At 45.3% G+C, this 24458-nt stretch overlaps 1 protein-coding gene across 1 annotated transcript in view; it reads right to left on the bottom strand.

The window, feature by feature from the left end:
• Nucleotides 1-1294: 1294 nt before the first annotated feature.
• The window catches only part of LOC124788758, a 44888-nt gene continuing 21724 nt past the window's right edge, over nucleotides 1295-24458 (bottom strand). The window contains exons 5-13 of the mRNA XM_047256041.1: nucleotides 22531-22892; nucleotides 20402-20473; nucleotides 18825-19511; nucleotides 18688-18767; nucleotides 13672-13835; nucleotides 11703-11820; nucleotides 8940-9246; nucleotides 5504-5635; nucleotides 1295-1697 (exon numbers count right to left, since the gene is read on the bottom strand). Coding sequence (XP_047111997.1) covers nucleotides 1536-1697; nucleotides 5504-5635; nucleotides 8940-9246; nucleotides 11703-11820; nucleotides 13672-13835; nucleotides 18688-18767; nucleotides 18825-19511; nucleotides 20402-20473; nucleotides 22531-22892 — 2084 coding nt within the window. The 3' untranslated portion in view covers nucleotides 1295-1535. The remainder of the gene's footprint in view (nucleotides 1698-5503; nucleotides 5636-8939; nucleotides 9247-11702; nucleotides 11821-13671; nucleotides 13836-18687; nucleotides 18768-18824; nucleotides 19512-20401; nucleotides 20474-22530; nucleotides 22893-24458) is intronic.

The following is a 24458-nucleotide window of genomic DNA, read 5'->3' as shown; positions in this document are numbered from 1 at the left end:
GAACGCGGCAGGAGGTTTCCATCTATTCCTCTAGTTCGCCTGCTTAGCTGAGTGGTTACTTGCTTGCGTACCGTGCAGATGGCCCGGGTTCGATTCCCGGCAGGGTTGGAGATTTTCTACGCTCATGGACTGGGTGTTGTGTTGTCCTCATCATCGTTTCATCCTTATCACCGGCACGCGAGTCGCTCAATGTGGCTTCGAGTGTAATAAGACTCGCACTCGGCGGCCGAGCTTCCCGGCCGACAATGCCATACGATCATTTCATTTCATTTTGCGACTTGTTATGACGTTGAGGGACCAGTAATATTAATACGATACAATGTGGTTGGATGTGAGTATTGTCTGAAGTTGAAAAGAAGTTGCGCGTATCTAACTGTGTAGAAGAATCGAAGTTGTTCCCACAGTCAATGCACTGGTCCTATCTTACTACTGCGTAGATTCCTGCGTCCTGTGTGCGACATTTGTGATGTACTGCCTATAGTGAAAAGTATTTTTACTGAATGTATTTTTTTATGACGATACAAGGAAGGGAACTTGGTTTTAATATGAATATGTCAGCAGAACGCGGTAGTCACAGGGTAAATTAGAACGTCATTCAGACTTTTGCGTATGGACGGAAATGACATTGTAGTATATCACAGGGTGATTGCTTCATCCTATCTTTTGCGTAATTAACACGACACATGCATCTTCATTTTATGGTTCCAAATTTAGTATTAATTAGAAAATTCTGTATTTTTCATTATTTTATTGATATTCTCAAAATGTGTGTGTGTGTTTGTGTGTGTGTGTGTGTGTGTGTGTGAGAGAGAGAGAGAGAGAGAGAGAGAGAGAGAGCGCACGCACGCCTGTTTTGACTCAAGAAGATGCGTTTTAATATCCTATTTGACTGGTCACTAATTACAGATCTTATTTATTACAATAGCAGTCAGTCATAAGTGGTATATTATTGGCGCTGATGACCTCAACGTTCATTGCCTAAGTGGCCGTGCAGTTCTAGTCGCTGCAGTCTGGTACCGCGAGACCGCTACGGTCGCAGGTTCCAATCCTGCCTCGGGCATGGGTGTGTGTGATGTCCTTAGGTTAGTTAGGTTTAACTAGTTCTAAGTTCTAGGGGACTAATGACCTCAGAAGTTGAGTCCCATAGTGCTCAGAACCATTTGAACAATTTTTTCTGTTCATTGCCTAAAACACAATGTCAAACAATATCAGGTTGTTAATGAAATAAGAAACACATAACGTTTTGTAAAATGTTTTTATTAAGTTACAAATAAAAATTGACTTAGAGGCTAACATTTACTTTAAACATTGAGTACATACTAGTCCTTAAAATTACTGATAAACAATAGAGAGTGCATGTAACATGCAGTACTTGGTGCTCCCGAATTCCAGACCGGGGCATTGAGACTGTCTATTTGTAGCCAATGGCACGGCCTTGAATCCAGAAACAATAGTTGGTGTTGAAGCAACAAATAAATTAACGATGTGTGAGCAGACGATTACACGGTGTGTGAGTGGGTGGGCGGGCAGTGGCCTCAGTACTTCCCGGTGGCGCGCCGTATCCAGTCGTTGTAGCGCGCCACGTTCACGTAGACGCCGGGGACTCCGCGCTGCCCGCAGCCGACGCCCCAGCTGACGACGCCGGCCACGTGCCACACGCCGCCGCGCTCGCACACCAGCGGCCCGCCGCCGTCGCCCTGCAACACGTCGTCACACACGTGTTCACCCGCACAGCGCCAGACGAAACGCTACTGACACGCCTCACTTCTGGACATTGTTTCTCACTTAACGGTAACGAACTGCGGGTGTCTCTTTTCATTACGCCAGAAAAATCTTGGAAATTTTTGAAATATTATGCTTTAGCGCAAAAGCTACACTACTGGCCATTAAATTGCTACACCAAGAAGAAATGCAGATGATAAACGGGTATTCATTGGACAAATATATTATACTAGGACTGACATGTGATTACATTTTCACGCAATTTGGGTGCATAGATCCTGAGAAATCAGTACCCAGAACAACCACCTCTGGCCGTAATAACGACCTTGATACGCCTGGACATTGAGTCAAACAGAACTAGGATGGCGTGTACAGGTACAGCTGCCCATGCAGCTTCAACACGATACCACAGTTCATCAAGAGCAGTGACTGGCGTATTGTGACGAGCCAGTTGCTCGGCCACCATTGACCAGACGTTTTCAATTGGTGAGAGATGTGCTGGCCAGGGCAGCAGTCGAACATTTTCTGTATCCAGAAAGGCCCGTACAGGACCTGCAACATGTGGTCGTGCATTATCCTGCTGAAATGTAGGGTTTCGCAGGGATCGAATGAAGGGTAGAGCCACGGATCGTAACATATCTGAAATGTAGCGTCCACTGTTCAAAGTGCCGTCAATGCGAGCAAGAGGTGACCGAGACGTGTAACCAATCGCACCCCATACCATCACGCCGGGTGATACGCCAGTATAGCGATGACGAATACACGCTTCCAATGTGCGTTCACTGCGATGTCGCCAAACACGGATGCGACCATCATGATGCTGTAAACAGAACCTTGATTCATCCGAAAAAAATGACGGTTTGCCATTCGTGCACCTAGGTTCGTCGTTGAGTACACCGTCGCAGGCGCTCCTGTCTGTGATGCAGCGTCAAGGGTAACCGCAACCATGGCCTCCGAGCTGGTAGTTCATGCTGCTGCAAACGTCGCCGAACTGTTCGTGCAGATGGTTGTTGTCTTGCAAACGTCCCCATCTGTTGACTCAGGGATCGAGACGTGGCTGCACGATCCGTTCCAGCCATGCGGGTAAGATGCCTGTCATCTCGACTGGTAGTGATACGAGGCCGTTTGGAGGCAGCACGGCGTTCCATATTACCCTCCTGAACCCACCGATTCCATATTCTGCTAACAGTCATTGGATCTCGACCAAAGCGACCAGCAATGTAGCGATACGATAAACCGCAATCGCGATAGGCTACAATTCGACCTTTATCAAAGTCGGAAACGTGATGGTACGCGTTTCTCCTTCTTACAAGAGGCATCACAACAACGTTTCACCAGGCAACACTGGTCAACTGCATATCATTTGCATATCACAGCATCTTCTTCCTGTCGGTTAAATTTCGCGTCTGTAGAACGTCATCTTCGTGGTGAAGCAAGTTTAATGGCCAGTAGTGTATATTTCACGTCATTAAAACAACTAGTTGAGGTAAAACCATAGACTATCTTAATAGAAAATACGTGTTTCTGTTGTGGTCTTGAAACCAAAGTCTGGTTTGACGAAGCTCTCCACACCATTCTGTCCTACGCAAGTCTCTGCATCTCCGAATAACTACTTCAACATGGTTACTGTATCCATCCCTTGGTCTCACTCTCTAATTTATACCCACCCACACTTTCCTCTATTAGACAACGATCGATTCCTAGACACCTTAAGACGTGTCCTATCAGCTCATTCCCTCTTTAGTCGTTGTGCCATAAATTAATTTTCTCCCCAGTTCGATTCAATAGTTATTCATTAGTCATCATTTCCACTCATCTAATCTGCAGCATTCTTCTGTAGCATCACACTTCAAATGCTCCTAGTCTCTTCTTGTCTGAACTGTTTATCCACGTTTCACTTCCTCATAAGGCCACTATACTCCAGACGAAGACCTTCAGATAAGACTTCTTAACATTCAGACTCCTATTCCATGTTAACACATTCATCTTTTTCAAAATCCCCTTTTTTGCTATTGAGAGTCTGCTTTTTATATCCTCTGTATTTCGGCCATCAACATTTATTTTGTTGCCCAAATACCCAACCTCACCTACTACTTTTAGTTCCTTATTTCCTAATCTATTTTCCTCATCATCACTTGGCTTAATTTACTCTTGTTTTCCTTTTGTTGATGTGTATCTTGTAGCTTCTTTTCAAGACACTATCTGTTCCATACAACTGCTGTTCTTTGACAGAATTGCAATGTCACTGAGAAACTTCGAAGCTTTTATTTGTCCTCCATGAATTTTTAATGCCTTCTCCAATTTCTACTTTATTTCCTTTACTGATTGCTCAAGATAACAACAGACATAAATTACAGGATATACTTTCAATCATAACCACTGGGTCTGCTTTTTCCTTCGACCTGATAAAATATTACATAATTTAACAGTTAAGTCTTTACTACATTCTATAATTTTGATGCATGTATAACGTTCGTCTTGATTCAAATGATCATTATTATTAGACTATGCCTCGTAGTTAATGTTTAATATTGTTTTTTATTATTGGCGAGGATAGCCTCTTGTTTGACCGAAACTATTAGTTTCCATAAAGTGACATGTAGCTACAGCGCCAAATCATTATTTCTTAAAAATATAAAAGAGCTGTAAATCAGCAGTGTCATAAAATAGATCTGGATGTGATATTAGCCCCCTGCGCCTGTGATCATTCTCATTTTGATCCACCCCAATTTTGCACCTTAACCCTTCCAGTTTTGAGTTTCTACTGGAGGAAGGAAGTTTTTTTAACTCTCATACTCTTAGATGACTTTTAAATGATTTTAGAAGCAAAATTTATACAAATATATGTACCCATTTTCTATATGTACTTCGTATGCATCGCTTCTTTTTCGACTAAAATAATTAATTTTTAAGTATTCACGATTGTAATAAGAACGCAGTTCGAAAGAGAAACTAGAGTAGCGTCCAGAGGCTAGAGAATTATGTGCAGTGTGTTGAATAAATTGGACAGCGCCCTCTCCTATTAATACATTTTTCAGTCTTTCTGCAACCTTGCAATGGCTTTTGCCTAAGGTAGTCACTGGAGTGACTTTAAATTCAGCTTGCCTGCTGGAGGGTAAAGAGTGCCCCTGTGACATGGACGCAGAAGGATATTTCGCACCATGCATTTTGTTTGTCCATACTGTTAGTGAAACAGAAAGCGAAAACAACCAACGTTCGCTACGATGAGTTTGATAAACCATGTAGAAGAAGCATTCATGCTAGGTCGGTCCCATTCTGAAATGAGGATACCAGGTGAAATGAGACCCTTCGAGAAAAATGGCTCTGAGCACTATGGCACTCAACTGCTGAGGTCATTAGTCCCCTCGAACTTAGAACTAGTTAAACCTAACTAACCTAAGGACATCACAAACATCCAAGCCCGAGACAGGATTCGAACCTGCGACCGTAGCAGTCTTGCGGTTCCAGACTGCAGCGCCTTTAACCGCACGGCCACTTCGGCCGGCAAACCCTTTGACATATTTTTGGTCCTTCCTCATGTACACTTACACTTTTCGGGTGTGTTGTAACTATATCTCCAGAGTAAGTTACGATGCTTGTTTCCCTCGGACTAACTTAATTTCTATAGCATCAGCTGACAGCCTTATTAGCACATTTTTCTCAGTTTTTCGTGATTTGTTAACAGTGAGACGTTCGTACCCTAAATTTAATTCGTATCACTAACAAATATTTAGGATAAAAATTTGAAATTTCCTCCATTTTTCCTGTATCTGGTACGTACCTTGCAGGCGTCTTTGCCCTCTTCTCCTCCGGCACAGAGGAATCCGTTATGAAGGCGGAAGTCGAAGCCGAGCCTGGTCTGCTGGAGCAGCGACTGGCACTGGTGGAACGGCAGGATGGGCACTTCCACCTCCTGGAAACCGTCAACACTGCGGCGTTACGGATAGAGCCAAGAATTTCACAATAGTTGCTGTTCGGAATAATTATAGTCCTAGGGCACTAAAATAATGTAGACGACATTGTGACGACACACCCTGTAACAAAACGAATGTATGCAGTTCGGCTTTATTATGCTTTATGGAGAAGAGGAGAACAAAAGTTGATTTAAATGTGGAAACGTACGAATCAACAGATATTTTGAAAATGAACTGGGTTTTGAACCTGGGTTCTCTGCTCACTAGCTGCTGCTCACTGTACTAACCGATATGACACTCTGGCACAGTGACGTTGCACATCTGCAGAGTCTTCCCTAGCTCGCTTCCCTCTTCAATCCAAATTCCCATTAACGTCTCAGCCCTCTTTGGTATTCCTCCGAATCTCAAACAGTATTGCAGAGGCTCTCCAACTGTATTCGAATAGCACCTCAGCATCGATCGAAATGGGGGATCCTGCCTGAAATTGAGGCATAGGTGCTTTAATCAAATGAAATTATATGGCCCAAGAGACCTTTTCAAGTCTCAGGCTTTTATGATGTACATATGCAGACTGAATCGTGCCGTTGTGCAAAGCCATTGTGCCATGGTGGCATAGTGGTTAGAGCATCTGCCTAGTGAGCAGGAGACCCAGATAGGAATCTTGGTCTTGGTACAAATATTCATTCATCGCTTCAGTGTGCATCTACACATCGCAGATGTGTGAGACTTGAAAACGTCTGTAGTACCATATAGCTGGTCTAACGCACGGCTTTCCGGACGGGAAGGAGCGCCTGGTCCCCGGCACGAATCCGCCCGGCGGACTTGTGTCGAGGTCCGGTGAGCCGGCCAGTCTGTGGATGGTTTTTAGGCGGTTTTCCATCTGCCGCGGCGAATGCGGGCAGGTTCCCCTTATTCCGCCTCAGCTACACTATGTCAGCGATTGCTGCGCATACAAGTTCTCCACGTACGCGTACACCACCATTACTCTACCACCCAAACTTAGGGGTTACATTCGTCTGGTGTGAGACGTTCCCTGGGGGGGTCCACCGGGGACCGAACCGCACACGGTGTGGTGCGGCGGAGGGGTGGAGTGGACTGCGGTAGTGTCGTGGGGTTGTGGACCACTGCGGCTGCGACAGGGATGGAGCCTCTCCGTCGTTTCTAGGCCTCCGGTTAATATACAATACAATACCATATAGCTTCGTTTGAAATTGTAAGTGATGAAAATATGGGAGACTGGTGAAATTATTACCGACGGCCAGACAAGAAAATTTTTATCAGTGTCCAGACTTTCACAGACGTTTGCTACGTTATTCAGGATGCAGCGGCAGAATGCATTTTGAGGTTTGCTCATTCTCTCTGTTGTGTGTGCTTGCTAGACAGTGTCTCCAGGTAAAAGTGCGGCTACCTGCTCCGGTGACTCTCCACCGTCATAGGAACCACAAATATCAACTGGTGAACGAAATTCCCCGAGACGGAGAGAGTACCTCGCGATTCATTGTACATTTGCTGGCGCCCAAGAAGAAACCGTTAAGACTGGTCCCAGTCGCGATGTAATCGGTTATCGACAGTGCAAACTCCGTAACACAACTGGTTGGTTGGGGGAAGAGACCAAACAGGAAGGTCATGGGTCCCATCGGATTAAGAAAGGATGGGGAAGGAAGCCGGCCGTGCCCTTTCAAGGAATCATCCAGGCATTTGCCTGAAGTAATTTAGGAAAATCGCGTGAAAAAATTAGGATGGCCGGACGCGGGTTTGAACCGTCGTCCTCCCGAATGCTAGTGCTGTGTGCTAGCTACTGCACCTCCTCTCCCCGTGACACAACTGGCATGATGACAATAACACAAATACTTCCTGTGACAGGCTTGATGGCACTGACAATATTAATGTATTTCGAATTAACCGCGAGGAATGCCTGAAAAGACAATGGATTGCGATGGATCCGAGATGATGAAATAAGAAATTAAACTATTTGCGGTAGAGTACCGTTTGTATTATGGTTGCCGCGAAGAGCCTTCGTTCTGAAACGTGTCACAATCTAGGAGCATGATATATGCTGAGAATCATTACAAGAATTATTTTTATACGCTAGTAATGTTATTGAGATTGTGTAAGGTGCCGACGAGCACTTTATTAAAAATTCATTGTTGAAAGTAGACTCCGACTAGGTTTTGTGCCTCACCAATCTCTGTCCGCTTTTTCCACTAAAACACCCTACAACGCCAATATACACTATGAAGCAGAAACTTTAACTGTAAGCGGGACAGCGCCTTCAGATTACTCCCAAAGGGCCATGCGCGGGTACGCAGCTCACGCCGACACCAAGAAGGTGTGACTCCTGCCGTTCGGCTTTAAAGCCGAGAATTGATATCTGTCTATGAAGCTACTGATCAGCCGCCATAACAGTACTAGTATAACGAGGCTTCATTACTGTCTTGGACTACTAACTCTCGGAATTCTCTCTTGGTACTACTGACACTGGTGCGCGACGACCTTGCCTTGTTTCTGGAATTTGGCTGTTTTAGCGATCTACATCGGCATTCTACTTGCTGGCTCCGTCTCCAGCAACTTGTGCTACAGTGGTTTCTTTGCTTCAGCTTGAGACTTCCACAGCTTCGTTACTCTACGTAAATCGCCATATTGAAGAGTTTCTACCGTGGCCGTTAAGTAAAGAACCAGTTTACAAAATGTCTGTAGAGAAGCGGTACTACAAGTAGGGTGCGTGGAACCATTGAGAGTTGCGCTTTCTGCCTACAAGTTTCGGAAAACGGCGCGTTTGTGTTCTGTTAAAAGTCTTTATGTGCTAGAAAAATGAGATAATATCTATGAGATTAATTTGCGGTGTAGATATCGGTAATGTCTCTAATCATGTCAAATATTGTTAATTTGCATAAGTGCCTGAGTAAAGCTTTTTTCTCGAACAGGCGAAGTTTTTGCTTCTGGAAAAGTTTTCAACTAGAATAATGGCAGGCGCTAGCTATGCTCTGACTATCAGGGGTGTCAAGTACGGCACTCTCCCATTGGTGTACTGGTGTCCGGAGCAGTGCAAAATGGTTCTGAGCACTATGGGACTTAACTTCTGAGGCCATCAGTCCCCTAGACCTAGAACTACTTAAACCTAACTAACCTATGGACATCACACACATCCATGCCCGAGGCAGGATTCGAACCTGCGACCGAAGCGGTGTCGCGGTTCCAGACTGAAGCGCCTAGTACCGCTCGGCCACTCCGGCCGGCCGGAGCAGTGCAACTCCGCTAGCTGTCAAAAGCCGACTGCTTGAAACCGGTCAGTTTGGCACGCACCTTGAGTATATTCTGGTATTTTCCGTAGTCGCCGAAGGCGTCCTTGCCCCAGCCGGTGGCCCAGCAGCGCTGGCCCGAGAAGTCGGCGCCCGGCGGCGGCAGGCAGGCGGGGGAGATGTGCGGCGACCGCGCCAAGTCGAGCGGCGAGGCGAGGCGCAGCACGGCCAGGTCGTTGTAGAGCGTGCCCGCGTAGAACTCGGGGTGCACCTGCACCTGCGCCACGTCGCGCTCCACGTGCGGGTAGAACTCCACGTCGTGGTTCACGTCCCACTCGCCCGCGCGCACGCGCAGGTCGTACGGCGAGTACCTGCAGCAGAGCACACCACACATCTTAAGTAATAGAATCCAGTACGTTGTCCTCGATGGTGAGAGTTCATCGGAGGTGAGGGTATCATCTGGAGAGCCCCAGGGAAGTGTGGTAGGTCCGCTGTTGTTTTCTATCTACATAAATGATTTTTTGGATAGAGTGGATAGCAATGTGCGGCTGTTTGCTGATGATGCTGTGGTGTACGGGAAGGTGTCGTCGTTGATTGACTGTAGGAGGATACAAGATGACTTGGACAGGATTTGTGATTGGTGTAAGGAATGGCAGCTAACTCTAAATATAGATAAATGTAAATTAATGCAGATGAATAGAAAAAGAATCCTGTAATGTTTGAATACTCCATTAATAGTGTAGCGCTTGACACAGTCACGTAGATTAAATATTTGGGCGTAACATTGCAGAGCGATATGAAGTGGGACAAGCATGTAATGGCAGTTGTGGGGAAGGCGGATAGTCGTCTTCGGTTCATTCGTAGAACTTTGGGAAAATGTGGTTCATCTGTAAAGGAGACCGCTTATAAAACACTAATACGACCTATTCTTGACTACTGCTCGAGCGTTTGGGATCCCTATCAGGTCGGATTGAGGGAGGACATAGAAGCAATTCAGAGGCGGGCTGCTAGATTTGTTACTGGTAGGTTTGATCATCACGCGAGTGTTACGAAAATGCTTCAGGAATTCGGGTGGGATTCTCTAGAGGAAGGGAGGCGTTCTTTTCGTGAATCGCTACCAAGGAAATTTAGAGAACCAGCATTTGAGGCTGACTGCAGTACAATTTTACTGCCGCCAACTTACATTTCGCGGAAAGACCACAAAGATAAGAGATGAGAGATTAGGGCTCGTACAGAGGCATACAGGCAGTCATTTTTCCCTCGGTCTGTTTGGGAGTGGAACAGGGAGAGAAGATGCTAGTTGTGGTACGAGGTACCCTCCACCACGCACCGTATGGTGAATTGCGGAGTATGGATATAGATGTAGATGTAGATGTCAGTCTCTGCGCAAACGTGCTTCCGGAAGGCGACCACATACTTTATACTGGCTCGCAGTAGACGTGTGCAGATGCACACGGAGCTGCTAGGTGTTGCTCTAGTCTTCAGTCCGAAAACTGGTTTCACTCAGCTCTCAACGCTGATCTACGGTGTACAAGCCTGTTCGTCTCTGAATAACTGTTACCTCCAAATCGATTTAGTATCTTCCCATTAGTTATTCGATCTACCCATCTAATATTTAGCCTTCTCTTGCAGCACCACATTTCAAAACCTTCCATTGCCTCCCCCTCCCCCCTTCCCCCGCTCCCTCAAACGAGGTTTACCCCGTACTCGGGTAAAAATATCACAAAACGAAACTTTTTGTATTTGTTTTAAGCATTGATTAAAGCACTTTAATAAAACCGTGTTTTATTTATAAAGTTTGTTTTAAAGGATCCACTTCTGAATTTTTTTAATCTTATGGAACTTAACTGCTACGGGTCATCAGTCCCTAAGCTTATACACTACTTAACCTAAACTATCCTAAGGACAAACACACACACCCATGCCCGAGGGAGGACTCGAACATCCGCCGGGACCAGCCGCACAATCCATGACTGCAGCGCCTAGACCGCTCGGCTAATCCCGCACGGCACTTGGGCATTTCCATGAACGATTTGGGGAAGTCGTGGTAACTCTAAATCAGGATTGCAAGACTTTGAGAACGAAATCAAATTAGTCGAAACACGTAACTAAACAAGCGGGAAAAGAAAACATAAAATATATTTGTCCTCGTTGATACTAATGACGACGAGCCAACCACAGAATTTTTCTTAAAAATGGAACGAAATGGAAATGAGCCTGTCCTAACGTAAAAGACGCATTCTGAGAAATAAAAGGAAAGAAGATTCAAAACGTGGTTCATTGGAAGAAGGATAGTGGAGCCAAGTACAGACCTAAGTCGGGGAGATATTGTTATGTGTCATGTAAATTAGTTGGTGGTAAGAAAGTGGAAATTGGATATTAGTAAAAGGGGAGGAAACAGGAATGGGAACATTTTAGTTACATGGACGATTAAAATATTAGAACAGTTACAAACTATAGCGTTTTAAGTACGGGAAACGGCTGCAGAAGAACACTATACTTCGTTTTTGGGTAAAATACTCCAGAGCACGTCAGTTGTGGATCTCACATTAATCTCCATATCCTCTGTGGACTCCCCGTGACAGGACTTATCTTGAAGGAAGAGCATCAGACTGCTGGTACGACACTGTTGAGACAGTGGCGTTACTTTCAGTAGCCAAACAGATATTTTTCGGCGGATTCATCGTTACGTACAATCTTTACACGATGCCAAAAAAAGGAGCATTGGTCTAATTGACTTTCTGCAGCTTAAGAAACGAGTAACAGTCTCTCTAGACACTCGGCTAAGTAAATTCTTGTACTGACGTAAAGGCGTTGCTCTACTTACGACTTGACGCAGTGGGCGGCAGTGAGGATGTGCAGCTCATCGATGACGGTGCCACCGCACACGTAGACGCTCTCCTGGGAATCCTTCTTCAAGATGGCCACCTGCCATGGGTACTCGCCTGTAATGGAGGGGAATTTCAGTTACTGGAAAAAATCCGTACATTTTATAATAGATGATTGTATGTATATATGTATATATGCATGTTCCACGTCCCTTCCTACGCCACTGAACCGATTTCAATCAAACTTGGTACACAGATCACTTACTGTCTGGAAGTAATCGCTGTGTGGGTAAGAACCACGTACCTATCAAATGGATGGGGCTGAAAAGCAATGAATCCCACGACATGCGAATACCCTTTCTTTATTCATCCAGTACATGAGATTGAGAGCACTTAATGAGTTGCAACAGACTTTGGACATAATTTCAAACATTTACGAAACATTTTCTCGCTGACAACCCTCCACAATATGTCGAAAGGAAAACAAAATCATCGCTCTCTACATTTTCGCTGTTCATGCAGTAAAAACTGCTGCATGAAGCATGAAGTTTTAATTTATTACTAATTTCATTCGCGACACATCTTGCCGACAGTACGCACATATACCGTTGAACGTTCAAGTAAAATTATAACAGTCTACGATACATAACGCAGGAGATATTTCAGAAACATCAAAATTCGTGAAAAACAGCCACATCATGCACACCTTTAAATTTATTACTTCTTTGCTGCCAGCTCTATTCAAACCACATTTCGCAGACGGTATCTAAATATACTGCTGAATGTACCAATGAAAACATATCATTGTACGAGAGGTAGTTCAGGAGAAATGACGTCATGAACACTGCGATGCTTGAAAATATGTCGCATCATGCACGACGCATTACTTTATTCCTTCTTTACATTTCGTAGACAGTAGACACATATACCATTGGACGTACTTGCAATATTATATCACTGTATGACAAACAGGAGAGGAGCTACGACATCATAAACACTGAGCTGCGTGAAACCGAAACTGTAGGACGAAGTTCGCTAGAGATACAGATGAAATATCTGTACAAAAACGTGTGTAATATTTTTAATATTTGTGAAATACGTTAGAAATGTACATATGTGGACAAAGCCACGGCTAAAGCTCATCTCAAATCCCTGGAACGATTTCAAATAAATTTGGTACAGACAGTAGTTACGATATGGAAAGAGACACTGTGGAAGCAAGAACTATCAGCGTCCTTCTAAGATTCATTTCATAACGTGGCGAGAGAAGGGGGGAGGAGGAGATAGATAGAGAGAGGGAAGGAGGAGATAGATATTCGTAGAGGAGGAGCAGATGGACAGAGGCACAGCGGAAATGAACACAGAGAGGGAGAGGAGGACATGGACAGAGAGTAGGGGAGGAGGGAATGGACAGAGAAAGGGAAGAGGAGGAGACTAACTTATAGAAGATTGGAATAAATACATACCAGGTTGGTTGGTTTAAAAGAGGGGAAGGGACCAAACTGCTAGGTTATCGTTCCCACATACTCGGGCAACGCCGGGTGCTCGGATAGTATTATGTAAAATTTATTTTGTGTCACTCTTAGTGTACATATAGTTAAGATTCACTGGCCACTTGACCATCTTCTTCTTCTGTGCGAATGCACAAACAGTGCCCGAACTCTTTACGGTAATCGGCAACGCGCCGCGAGTAATGAGTATAATGGGCGGGGGCACTACGAATGTAGTGCGGGACAATATGTTGAGAATGTGGGTTTCGCAGGAGGCGTGCCAGAGATAAATCCCTGCAGTCACGCTCTCCTCTGTGTCCTTGGTGGCTCAGATGGATAGAGCGTCTGCCATATAAGTAGGAGAGTCCGGGTTCGAGTATCGGTCGGGGCACACATTTATTTATCATTTAGACAGTGTAAAACTCTGTTTGCCGTATGTTGTAGGCAGGTACGGGTAGTCAGACTGGTGCGCACTCACCGAACTCGCTCTCGCCGTCGACGTAGACGGGTGTCTTGATGCGTCCGTTGATGCCGTGCGCGTTCCTGCGTCCGCACTGGCCGGCCTGCGAGGGGCGGTAGGCGGGCTGCGACGGCCGGCGGCAGCACACCAGCCGCGGGCCGCACCGGCCGCCAAACGCCTGTCTCTGTGGAGCACACAGGCAAACTGTCAGTCTCCACCTCATTGTTCTCTCCTGTTTGTTTCACCAACAAAAACGTACGTTATTTACACAACTAGTATCGTAAGTCGTGTAGGTGGTGCCCCACAGTTCATATGTGTTAAAAAAAACGTCATATTTAAGAAAAACCAAGAGCTCCTGATGAAATACATCTTTATATGCTACCAGTTTCGATCACCCAACGATCATCAGGCAACAAATAATATTTACATCAGCTTATACTTAGAGAATTCCAGTGTTCTGTACATCAAATTCTCGTAACTGCAGGTAGTGCACCCTTTCTTTACAGCGGCTCTGGGTTGAGGAGGGTGGTGGGGCCATCACCCCGGCCGCCTTTTCCCCCAGGAAACATCCCCGGCACTCGTTTGGTAGCAGGGTGAATTACGTCTCGCCCAGAGGGATTGAAACGAGGAAAAGTCCCCGCCCTCCTCTAGGATTGTACCAGGACTTGCAGGGCCGGAGTCTAGTTCTCTAACCCGCTACACCACCAACCCACACAAACATTACTCAATTACAAGCCTTAAAACGGCAAGAGTGTAAAATATGTGTATAAAGGGTGATTCGGCGGCCCGTACCTGTGGGTTTTATGCAACTTGCAACGCCTTAAAAACAGCAAGCTTGATTTTCATATTCTCTAGCTCGATACGTGCAAACTATTTGCCCCAAAGAAACAATTAACGCGACCTTTTTGTAGGAAATTTAATGTAGTTAAATCTTGACTCGGATATGTTTTCGCTGGACGCCACAGTTTTCGAGTTATTCAAGAAAAACGCATTTTAGGTCACTTTGGTACCTTTCTATTGCATAATTCGGAAACTATAGCCTCTGCCAACAATATATTCCAGTGCAAAATTTAATTACATTAAATTTTTTACAAAAAGGTTGTGCTCGTTTTTACTGTAGGAATGATAGTTTGTATGTAGTGAGGGAGAGAATATGAAAATCTTGAAAGCGTTGCGTGTTGCATAAAACCCACAGATAGAGTCAGCTGAAGCATACCATATATTGCAGGTTTATAATTGAGTAATTATTTCTAATCAAGAACCCCTTTATGGTACAGAAGCAGTCGTAACAGAGAAAATACTGTAATACAGATGTAAAAACATCTCTTCTGTCTCTCAGACATTTTATGCAGTGGGCAAATTATCAACGGCTAGAATTCGCTGAATAGTTTGAAAGCGGTCACGTTCCTTTCTAAATATCTTTTACAAGATCCTCATTTACTATTTTCGTACATTCTGGGAAATGGAACTTTCAATTGTTAATTTTTATTTTCAGATGGTTATGGAATGTGTACGATGCTATAATCCGTCATTATTTATATGCGAGTGGAGCTCGTATGAATGCGTTAACATCTAAATACTTAAAACAGTATATTTTATGGTTAGATTTTTGTTAATGAGCAAATATTTCTGTGATGTTTTTGTTTTAATTACAATGCTATTTTATATATTGCAACAAGTGAATGAGGACATATCTTAACGAGAAAAGAAAAAGATTAATCATTCCACTAATTTTATTACAACACATGCACAACATTAAAGAGAACTAACAAAAAACTCACTGAAAACATATTACTTAGCTTTCAAGGAGCAAATCGTAACTACCATCCGATGCACCAGTGTTACAGGAACAATTTCAAAAGAAACACTTACTTTTAGAGCTAAGTCCACAGTCTCTTATATATCCATCGCTCTTTTTGAAACATATTAAGTTGGTATGTTTGCTGCAGGACAAATTTCACCTCGTGCGGGATACAACATCTGTGCAATGAGTTCTGTTATATATAAATACAGAATTAAATGATTAATGTTATGCTATAGAATACTGACTAAAAGCAGAGAGCTTGTTATAACAAGCTGTACCGAAGGAGAAAGTTTTCTGTAATGTCAAAGAGGAAAATTTAATACTCAGACCTGTACTGTCGAGTTGGATTCTTGTTAGGAAAGTACGCCATCTCGTATGTTATGCAGCTGTGTTATACCACGACTGATCTTTCACGGCAGAGGAAAATTGTACACACAAAACTGACTGTATAGCAACGCATATATAGCTTTTTTCAAATGTAAAATACGGTGAATCAAAAACCAGAGAGACGGAGTACATGCCGACCGAGGCTGTGACTGGCACAGCAAGTGGAAAGACTTTTGTGAGGACCAGGTAACACTGGAAAAACAGACAGGGCAGTGTCAGAGGAATAATAGCGGAGGCTTTCTCCAGGCACCACGCTTCCCCAAGCGTGCCCGGCTCCTGGCTAGCTCCCGTGAAAGTCCCGAGCACAGCCGGACGAATGTTTTACACGCGGCGTCCGGAGTGAAAGCACCGAGAAGAGCTCCACACTCAAGTTCACGGAGGGACAGCGGCGAGCAGGGAGGTAGGAAACTGGTAGTGCATTTGCGTTACTCACGAGAATGTACGAACATGCTGCTGGCATTAAACTTGTGAATCAGCGTGCTTGAAAACCGTGCAGCGACTAATCAAAGACAATTTAGCCATTATAGCCCGGAAGTACGAGAGTACTATCAACAAAACTTATTAGTATTATGGTGAGACATGGCTGTTCGTATTATAGAGCAAGGAGAAATATAGCGTACTAAGCATACAATGATCCTGTGGTAAGAATTTTAATTGAGAAGTCTGTTCGTCATAAATTCTACAGAGAGAGGGAGAGGAGGGAGGGAGGGAGAGAGAGAGAGAGAGAGAGAGAGAGAGAGAGAGAGAGAGAGAGATGGGTCATGTCGAGTCTACCAGAGGTCCATGGCGCCAGGACATGGCGCCGAAGTCCATCCTTGGTCAGCGTCCGTCTTGCCACATTTGCGGTTGTCAGTTTCAGCGTCTGGCGGTCGCCTGCGAACACTCAGTACAGGATTGAGAACCATCTGTCAGGAACAGAATGGGAACGACACAGGCAGCGAGACACAACCAGCTCTTGAGAAACAGCCTCAGACTCAGGAACGCAAAGGGCATTTAGTAAACGTCGGTATTACTCTTGGAAGTGTACCTTAAAATCATTGGTATTAATTGTCGATGGAAAGCGCCTTTAGTTATTTCGGCTTCTGGAAGTTTATCTGAACGTTTATTTGACGGTTATTACGAATGTGTTCTGCGCCGTAAGCAGTTCGTTGTCATTATTATGAAGTTACATCGGGTAAAGCGGTCAGAAGGTTTGTAGATCCCTAGAGAGGAATTTAGCATAGCGACTGGAATGGTATGTAATAATTGTCTTGGAAACGTAAATCTTTTACGATCGCTTATGGAAGTTGAACTGCTGTGTCCCAATGATTCACAATTTAATAACAGTACTGACAGAATAGTTTATGGACATAACAGGTTGTCCCCATCTTATGGATAGGGGTAATAAAATGGACACGTAGGAGTATGTCGAATTATTGTGAATACTTTCATATTCCCTTTTAGTGCAGACTAGATTTCAGAGGCAGACGATAAGGCGGATAAATGCAGTTTATAATCAACCTCTTTTTTGTTTCTCCAGAATTTCTTTATAAATAATACATAGCTATTCTTGACGTTAAAACGATTAAGAAACCACTTCCTTCTACTACTCGCAAGGTAACCCCCAACTTTGGTATTGTGTATTTAAAGCGGAGCATTAGATAATCTAGGATAGCCCACGAAGTGACATCTTCTGTACAAAACATGAGTTCTAAATCTCATTGGTTGCAAAAATTTAATCTCTTTTTTCGCTCAAGGTACACTTCTGGAGAGTATATTTAAGTTTAGGAACACCCTGCCCCCTCCCCCGCCCCCTTATTTGAACAAGCGATTACAGATCCCTGCGACTCGTCGATGTCTCTTAAATAACCCGGTGGGTATCATTTTACTCCTAGTTATAGAGGTTTCAGGCCGTTTCTTTAGCATTTCGTTCGTTTCACATGTGGGAAAATATGATATAGTAGTAAGGACACTGGAAACTCATTCTGAAGAAGAAGGGTTCAACCACTCATGTGGAAATCTTGATACACAAGGTGGACAGTGACCGTTTGGAATGCTCGTAAGGGTGTTGCAGAGTAGGTTGTTCTGAGAAATAATTGTTAAGTAAAAATTCGATATGTTGCACCTTTCCGAGTTTCCTAGCATTGCAATTAGCCAATCAGGCCGTTGCACGCGCAGTTTCAAACGACCCGTCAGAGATGGTGTCACCAAATGTGTTCTTCCTTTGGTGTCCTGAAACCTAACAAGAGAGGACGACGGTTCAATCCCGCGTCCGGCCATCCAGGTTTTCTGTGATTTCCCTAAATCACTCCAGGCAAATGCCATGATGGTTCCTCTGAAAAGGGCATGACCGATTTCCTTCCCCGTCCTTCCCAAAACCGACGAGACCGATGACCTCGCTGTTTGGTCTCTTCCCCCGACACAACCCAACCCTAACAAGAGAACGACATAAAAGTCGGACATGGGACGATAGTAAGGGTCGAACCTGAGCCAGAGGCTGTAGCAGTCATCTACCTTGTGAGAAGAACTGAAACTAATTGCGTCTGGCAAGCCCCTTGAATTTGGGGGTGCAGTTGGCTGGTTCGCTGACTTCAGTGCTAATTAGAAACGGTGCAGTGTATCGAATGTTTTTCTCAACAGTTATTTTTCAGAACAACCTATCCTGCAACCTCCTTACAAGCTTTTCAGACTGTTTCTAACTATCCTATTGTGCTTTCTACTGGAGATATTGTTCAAAGGGAGGATGTGTTCCCTTCATGATTGTCCGGCTGGCCTGTGTCGCTCCCAGGGCAACGTCGAGGTTACTCACCTTCTGGCGGTGTACCACCTGCGGGGGTGGAGGCTCAGAGTGTCGCTTGGTGCGCTTGTCGTCGTAGTCGTCGGCTTCGGTGAAGCTGCGTCTGTCACTGGGAAAGGCCACGCCGCTGCCCCGGGTCTGCCCTGCCTCGGGGGAGGAGCCAGCGGGAGGGGCCGGGTTGTGGGGGTGGGACGGGGGCAGGGCGGAGATGTTGGAGCGGCTGTTGCGCCCGTAGTAGGCGTCCTCGTCGTCGTCAATGTAGCCTCCAGACGGGGCGTAGCCGTCACTCTCAGAGTAGTAAGGGGCGCTTTCGTCACTGCCTTCCTCCACATCGTCGTCGTTCGTGCGGTAGGCGTCGTAGTAATTTTGGCCGTAATAGCTGGGCCCAGACTGATAGTAGCCATTCGAGTAATGCGCTGGTTTGTACGGATAGTAGGGCTTGGGCGGGTAGTAGTAATGTGGTTTGTGATAGACCGGTGCGGGCTTGGAAACGTGCACGTGATGATGGTGGTGATCGTGATCGTGCTTAACGTAGGAGGGGAATCCTGGCTTGTGGAAGAGGCCGTAGCCGGGCTTGTGGAAGCCGCCGTGCAGGAGGCTGCCCAGCTTGTGGACGAGGCCCGGGTTGGGGGTGACGTGCAGGTTGACGAGAGGCTTCACCACCTTGTCTCCGTACTCGTCTTTGGTCACCTGCACGGACACTAGCGGGTTCACACTGACGAGCCCGAGGTTGATGCCTCCGGGACCACCGACGGAGCCGCCGTATGGGTTGATGGCAGGGTTGGGACCGAACGGGTTCAAGGGATAACCTCCTCCTCCTCCCTGAGGCAGACCGAACGACACTCCGAACGTGGGTTTCAGCTTGACGTTGCTGTCTTCGCCTAGCAGGCGCTGTGAACACGAGCAGCAACCTTCAGCCTTGGCGCGGCACGCGCTGTAACAGCTCTGGACTACCAAGCGAACACCCCACCACAGTTACGTCAAAACTGCCAGCTTGCCACTTTCCACAATCACACTACCCGTAGACGAATCACACTGACCTTTCTTCCCGCGTGCATTCGTTACATCCTCTCTAAACTACGCTTTATTAGTAAAAATTACTGCAATAAATTTCTATCTAATGATGGTTTGGTTAGGTTTTTAGGTTTCTTAGTAGATGTGAACTACTAAATGTTTTTAGTCAACTGAACCAGGAATGTACCCCACGTGCCTCTTTGGGAGGAGAGGATGGCGGTGATGGATAGGTTAAGGATACTGCTCAAAGGCGTGATTCGTAGCTCGGATTGAAACAAGTGACCGTTTCACAACGTTCCGATAGGTATTGGGAAAAATGGATGCATGCAGTGAAACAGTATGAATGTCCATTCACCATGCAGAACGTATCTCTCATGTACCGGGGTCTTTGGCCGATCACCTATGTCCACGGCCATATACCTAGTCGTGGTCCAGCATTTCTGACATCCGACTAAGTAATAAAGAGTGGACGAGAACGATCAGTGCTGTTTGAATAAAGAAACAGAATCATTGACGTACAGATCGCTAGATTAAAAAGTAATCGCTGATATTTACGTTGCAGGATAATTTACGTACTTTCATCGACTATTGTAAATGTTGTGGAATTGCTTGAAATAAATCGATTTGTGGCCTTTTGAGCCCTGTAACACAGATGCACCAGCACAGAAGATGACGTCTTGCTCCATCGACAGATTATTGAATTCCGTAAACTGCAACTGAAGGAAATGTGCATATGTTCTTATGCGTGTGCAATGTGAGTAACTTACTGCGTCTACAGAACCGCCACTGGCATCGGACTCAGATGTGCTGGCCACATCCGGGTCTTCCGTCACCTCACGCTACAAAAAGCAGGTTTAAATTTTAGCTGTACAAGCGAGGCTTTTGTGAGGTGTTATATACAGTCAGTGCAAGGTTATAAAGCATTATCATCAGAACCGCCTCTGCTATTACAATAAAATTAGTGATTATCATAAGAAACAGTCAATACGTTGAGCATAGCAGGTCAATGCTCAAACGATACAGGAGTTAGCGCAGACGCCTCATGCCGGTTCACTGGTAACGGACAACATCTCAACTAATTTCCGATGAATGTTGCATTGACGTTGTTGTGATAGTTCTAAGATTGATCTGACCAAGCTCCCCACATCAGTCTATCATGTGAAAGCCTCTTTATTGCTACAAAACTAAGTTTCATTATAAACGACCAAATCAGAAGTGCAACGCACCTTCTTTCTTTAACTCTTCGCGTTTTGAGAACTTCCTAGCAACCTAAACAAAGAACAGTGTGTGACTAATCGGATACAAAGCAATGAAACGTTCTGTACCTTATTTTGTTAACTTTCCATGACAGTGGCCTTAGAATATCCTATCTGGCCATGTTAATCAGATGATTGCTACACTTACGGAATTGGCAAACTGTAATGCACTTGGTACGGCTGCAGTTGCTCGTATTTCAGGCAGCCGTATAAAGCAAATCGTGCCAATAAAATCATACTCCATTTACATCTTTGAAATGTCTCAACTTTGCGGAGTATTGTTCTTCAATTCTGAAAAAGAACGTATTTCTCTACTAAAGTGGTTGAGATTAGCGCTAGGTGTGAAACCTAGGACCAGTTTACTGAGAAACAACCCAGCTCCTTAGATGAAGTGGCCAAAGTAAGACAGTTCTGTGGTGCTCGATCTGCATTTATCGGGTTTGAATCTGTTGGTGGAAGTAATTTCCGTCACCATATTCGACCGACAAGGAATGAAGAGGTACATTTTCTGGATTTCAAAGGTTTCCTTGATGCTACTCGAGTGGATAAGACGACAGCTAAAACCTTCACTTTGTTCCATACGTTCGGCGCTAGAATTTTTTCCCTGTTGTTTGTCTCGACTTTCGTCTCTGTTAATGATTAGTCATTCAACGAGAAAACTGCATCGTGATTCGGAATCCATGTTAAACTTTAGATCCCTCTGCAAGTGACTAATCGAAAAAAGCAAGGACACATCACTTCAAATAAGACCACGCATGGTAAAACACTGCAGTGCTCAAACCAGTCTTCGTGTTGAGGAAAGCATCGCTTGCTGTACCATAACAACACAAACACGACACTACTGTGCACAAACGTTCATCACAATAGTACACACAGTATGTTTCGTAAGAGATGGGAGAAAACCACCAAGACCTTACCCAGGACAGCAACGCGGGATTCCTATTTCGTTCCCAACAACCCTTACCTGTGCTTAGGGCTAACTTTGTTTTGGAGCACACAGCTTACATTCATGCTAATTTTCCACTCATTTGTGTTTGTTGTTTGCTCTAGTTGCAATTAATCGATTCCAAAGCCCCTTATGGCTTCGTCTTGAAGTATTTAGGCATACATTGTATAACTTGTAACTGGACTACACCTATCGATACAAAATAGACAAAATACTAAGGTAAAACAAGCGCCCTATTCAAATTTGTAAGTTACTATTTTGTTTAGTCCACACGTGTCATATAGCGAAAAGGTATATTTCCTAGTGTATTTCATTTACATAGCTGTGCCTAAATGCCTGAAGATGGGGCCATAAAAGGCTTCGAAATCGATTGGAAATAAAGGGAAATAATTTGCGTGGAAAATTAATATAAAAAATTGCCTGTGTGCTCCAAATAAAATAATTTATCGCTGCGATTCCCACTATCCAGCGCCATGTACAGAGCAAGACTGACATCCAGATAGAACCTAATGTGCATTGTATTGCATGAGATCATCTTGTCCATTAGAGATTTTGTGGTAATCAGTTTCCCATGCGGAGAATTATTCGCACAGCGATGGGTTTGGAAGGAGCGATGTCGGGATGGTGACTGCTACTCAGGACCGGAATGAAGCGTCCCCTGGCTGGTGCTCTCTGGCGCCGGCGCGCTACTTACCGGCTGGACATTGCTGTTCTCTTCGGCGTCCCGGCGCCGCCTGCTTCTCGTTGCCGCCTCCTGGTCGTCTGCGGCAGTCGCGTTGGAGGCCTCTCCGTCCCTCTTGGCGTGCCGCGTCACGGACACCACAGTGCCGTTGGCGTCGGTGACGTAGACGGCGCCGTCGTCGATGGCCTCGATCGTGGAGGGCAGGTTGCGCGGGTCGATCAGCAGGCCGTCTTCCTTGCGGCCGAAATCGTGGCACTGCTCCAACGGCACACACACGCAGTCCTGCGTATAGTAGCCGCCATCGGCGCGAGGCGTCTCGTAGGCGGCGCTGCTGCCGCCGCCGCTGCCCGCGTACGACGAACCCAGGCCGTTACCTGCGCATGCGCTTACACTTCACACCTGCGTCCAACGTACAACACTTTACGTAGGCAGTAAATAGATGAATGTTTTGTTACAGTGAATGTACGCGTATATGGGGCGAAAATTAAGGCTTATGTTTAATAGGGAGGAGGAGATTAGTGTTTAACGTACCGTCGACAACGAGGTCATTCCAGACAGAGCACAAGTTCAGATTAGGGAAGAATGGGGAAGGAAATCGGCCGTGCCCTTTCACAGGAACCATCTCGGCATTTGCCTGAAGCGATTTATGGAAATCACGGAAAACGTAAATCAGGATGGCTGGACGTGGGTTTGAACCGTCGTCCTGCAGAATGCGAGTCCAGTGTGTTAACCACCGCGCCATTTCACTCGGTATATGTTCGATACGAGTGGGCTTCTTGTGGAGAAGAATTCCATCGTTGCCTTTGCTAGTCTCCATCTTGCTTTGTCAGTTATATGCAATAAATGAGGAAAAACGTCCCAATCGAGGCAGTACTACAATGGCACATGATTTTAGGCTTTGTTTAGAGCAGAGCGCCTTGAAATGAATGATAGAGGGCTACTTGAGAAAGTAGAGACGAAATAAGGACAGTCTTGCAGTCTTCAAACACTTGTTAATAATGAGAGTGATACAATCATGATGCACATACAGACACTGAGTGGCTAAAGGTCGTAGAAACGCAATGGATGTGATGCTGGTCGTCGACTGCTGAATTTTATGCAGTACATTTATCCCCGTACACTACGCCCCTCATTAAAATTGGGAGCGGTCCGACTCAGTACACTGAGGCGACAAAAGTCATGGGGTACCTACTAACATCGTGTCGGACTTCCTTTTTCTCGACGTGGCATGGGTTCAATAAGTCAACTCCCCTGAGGAGATATTGAGCCATTCTGCCTCTAAAGCCTCCATAAGTGCGAAAGTGCTGCCAGTGCAGCATTTTTTGCGCGAGCTGAGTTCTCGATTACGTCCCATAAATGTTCGAGGGATTTCATGGCGAGCTATCTGGGTGGTCAAATCATCCGTTCGAATTGTCCACAATTTTCTTCAAACCAGTCGCCAACTACTGTGGCCCGGTGACATGGCGTAATGTCAGCCATAAAATTTCCATCTTTTTTTGGGAACATTAAGTATATGAATGGTTGCAAATGGTCTCCGAGTAACCGAACTAAATCACGCAGTCCATTCCATGCTAACACAGTTCACACCATTACGAGCCATCACCAGCTTCCACAATGCGTTGTTGACAACTTGGGTCCATGGTTTCGCGACGCTGGCGCCACACTCGAACCCTACCATCAGCTCTTACCGACTGAAATCGGGACTCATCAGATCAGGCCGCCGTTTGCCACTCGTCTAAGGCACAACCGATATGGTCACGAGCCCAGGAGAGGCGCTGCCGTCTGCTGCCATAACCCGTTAACGCCAAATTTCGCTGCAATGTCTTAACGGATACTCTCGTTGTACGTCCGTACGTCCCACGTTGATTTCTGCGGTTATTTTTCGCCTTGTTGCTTGTCTGTTAGCACTCTCAACTCTACATAAACGCCGCTGCTCTCGG

Source organism: Schistocerca piceifrons, chromosome 3 (genome assembly GCF_021461385.2).
Source record: "Schistocerca piceifrons isolate TAMUIC-IGC-003096 chromosome 3, iqSchPice1.1, whole genome shotgun sequence".
NCBI lineage: Eukaryota > Metazoa > Arthropoda > Insecta > Orthoptera > Acrididae > Schistocerca > Schistocerca piceifrons.
The sequence above is the reverse complement of the archived record's forward strand: the minus strand, read 5'-3'. Positions and strand labels throughout refer to the sequence as shown.